The sequence below is a fragment of the Sinocyclocheilus grahami genome, unplaced genomic scaffold, assembly GCF_001515645.1.
Source record: "Sinocyclocheilus grahami isolate Dianchi unplaced genomic scaffold, SAMN03320097.WGS_v1.1 scaffold872.1, whole genome shotgun sequence".
NCBI classification, from domain to species: Eukaryota; Metazoa; Chordata; class Actinopteri; order Cypriniformes; family Cyprinidae; genus Sinocyclocheilus; species Sinocyclocheilus grahami.
Window position 1 is genome coordinate 422,635 of NW_015506051.1, and position 2,500 is coordinate 425,134.

General features: G+C 42.0%; 1 protein-coding gene across 1 annotated transcript in view; it reads left to right on the forward strand.

Moving 5' to 3' along the window:
• The window catches only part of LOC107563401 (receptor-type tyrosine-protein phosphatase S-like), a 77,146-nt gene that overhangs the window by 60,971 nt on the left and 13,675 nt on the right, over positions 1-2,500 (forward strand). Inside the window, exons 21-22 of the mRNA XM_016248269.1 lie at positions 683-898; positions 1,445-1,602. Coding sequence (XP_016103755.1) covers positions 683-898; positions 1,445-1,602 — 374 coding nt within the window. The remainder of the gene's footprint in view (positions 1-682; positions 899-1,444; positions 1,603-2,500) is intronic.

Genomic DNA, 2,500 nt, shown 5'->3' on the forward strand with positions numbered 1-2,500 from the left:
CACACACACTCACACACACTCACACACACACTCACACACACTCACACACACTCACACACACACACTCACACACACACACACACACACACACACACACACACACACACACACACGTGACACAACAGCATGTGAAAACGGGAACTTAGGGTCAGAATCATTGTGTATTTCCAGATAATAGATTTTTAGCCACAATTAAATGTAAAGAGATTCATAAATATTATACAAATTCACAAATAAATAGAATGAGATTTGCAAATAAAAAAAAATATCCACAAATATAGTTTTATGTCACAACATATCTTTGCCTGTCATTCATTTGTCGATCACTTCCTGTACATTATGGATGACTTCCTTTGAGTTCAGATAACAGTCTTGACACTAAAAATGTTTCAGAATCCACAAATGCACTAGAGGAATCCTCAAATGTGTGCAGGGATCCACAAATGCAAAGGAAAACATATTTTTAGATTTGCAAATGTCATTTTATTTATTTGTGAATGTAATTCATTTTTGTGAAACGTCTGTATATATTTGTGAATTTGTATAATATTTCAAAATCAAATGGTCTGGAAATATGCAACAGTTCTGAGGCCACAGATGCTGGACTTTTGATTTAACACACATTTATATTTTCTAATGTTTCATGAGTTTTGGAGCTTGGTGTGTTGTGCTGATGTTGCAGCTGTTGAAGGACATCAGTCAGAAGCAGCGAGACCCGCGGCAGCGTCAGGTGGACCTGCGGAGGGCGTACATCACCGCCCGCTTCACACCCGCCACCCTGCCTGCATTCTTCACACTCGGAGACCAGCTGGACTACGGAGGCTTCGAGAACCGCGCATTAGAAGCGGGTCAGGAGTACGTGTTCTTCATCCTGGCAGAGCTCAACTCCACCACTGGGGTAAGATGTGTGTGTGAGTGAGAGTGTGAGTGTGAGTGAGAGTGTGTGTGTGTGTGTGTGTGTGTGTGAGTGAGTGAGAGTGTGTGTGTGAGAGTGTGTGTGTGAGAGTGTGTGTGTGAGAGTGTGTGTGTGTGAGTGAGTGAGAGTGTGTGTGTGAGAGTGTGTGTGTGAGAGTGTGTGTGTGAGAGTGTGTGTCTGAGTGTCTGTGTGTGAGTGTCTGTGTGTGAGAGTGTGTGTGTGTGTCTGAGTGTGTGTGTCTGAGTGTCTGTGTGTGAGAGTGTGTGCCTGAGTGTCTGTGTGTGAGAGTGTGTGCCTGAGTGTCTGTGTGTGAGAGTGTGTGCCTGAGTGTCTGTGTGTGAGAGTGTGTGCCTGAGTGTCTGTGTGTGAGAGTGTGTGCCTGAGTGTCTGTGTGTGAGAGTGTGTGCCTGAGTGTCTGTGTGTGAGAGTGTGTGCCTGAGTGTCTGTGTGTGAGAGTGTGTGCCTGAGTGTCTGTGTGTGAGAGTGTGTGTGTGTGTCTGTGTAACGCTCCTGTGTTTGTGTGTTCAGAAGATGTTTGTGGCCAGTCCTTACACTGACCCCGTGATCGCGCCGGACTCGGACCCTCAGCCTCTGGACGCGGGTGACGGTCTCATCTGGGTGGTGGGACCCGTGCTGGCTGTGGTCTTCATCATCTGCATCGTCATCGCCATCCTGCTCTACAAGAAGTGAGTCTGACCTGAACATGTTAGATGCCGCTAGAAACACAGAATTACCCATCATGACTAGCTGCACATGAATGAGAGGCTCTTTAGTGCAACACTGTTTCTGCACTGCAAAAAAATATTTTCTTACTAGTATTTCTGTCTTGCTTTCCAGTATAAATATATAAACATTCTTAAATCAAGACACATTTACTGGAGAAGCAAAATGACTTAAAATACTACGTTTTGTTTCCTGAAAAGAGGTTTTGCTTAAAATAAGAACAGAAAAATGAACTTGTTTTCCCTTTGAAAACAACGCTGACAGATATTTGCTCGTTTTGTTTTAAGGATAAACTCACAAAAAAAATAATTTTTGCAGTGTGATATATTGTGTGAGATCAAATGTACAGTACTGCTCATAAGTTAACATCCCCCAATATCTTGATCATCTAGAAAAATATGAATCCTCTTATTTTTTATTGTTATTTATAATAATTATTTTGACCTCTCCAGGTGTCTCTTATGTGTTCATTCTGGTCCGTTGTGTCAGTTTTGTTCATTTCTTCTGGCCTGAAGCTCAGAGCTTCTGATGAACATCACGTTTCATATTCCCATCAGTGGTCATCTATAAGTAAAGTCAACTAGCTATAATAGTCATGAGAAGAAGAGATGATGTTAAGTGCACAGCGATGGTCTCCATGACGACTGGAACTCTGGGAAAGATTTGGGGACAGAAGAGAATAGCGTGTGATTAAATATGTAGGAAGCAGCTATTTCTGGACAGGAAGATAATAGCGTCTGAGGTGAGGATTCAGTCAGATCAACTGCAGCAAGGCTGAGGAAATATGTTATATTTATTAGATGTCATATACGTTATATTTATGTATAAAATTCATTACATTACACATTTTTATTGTCATTT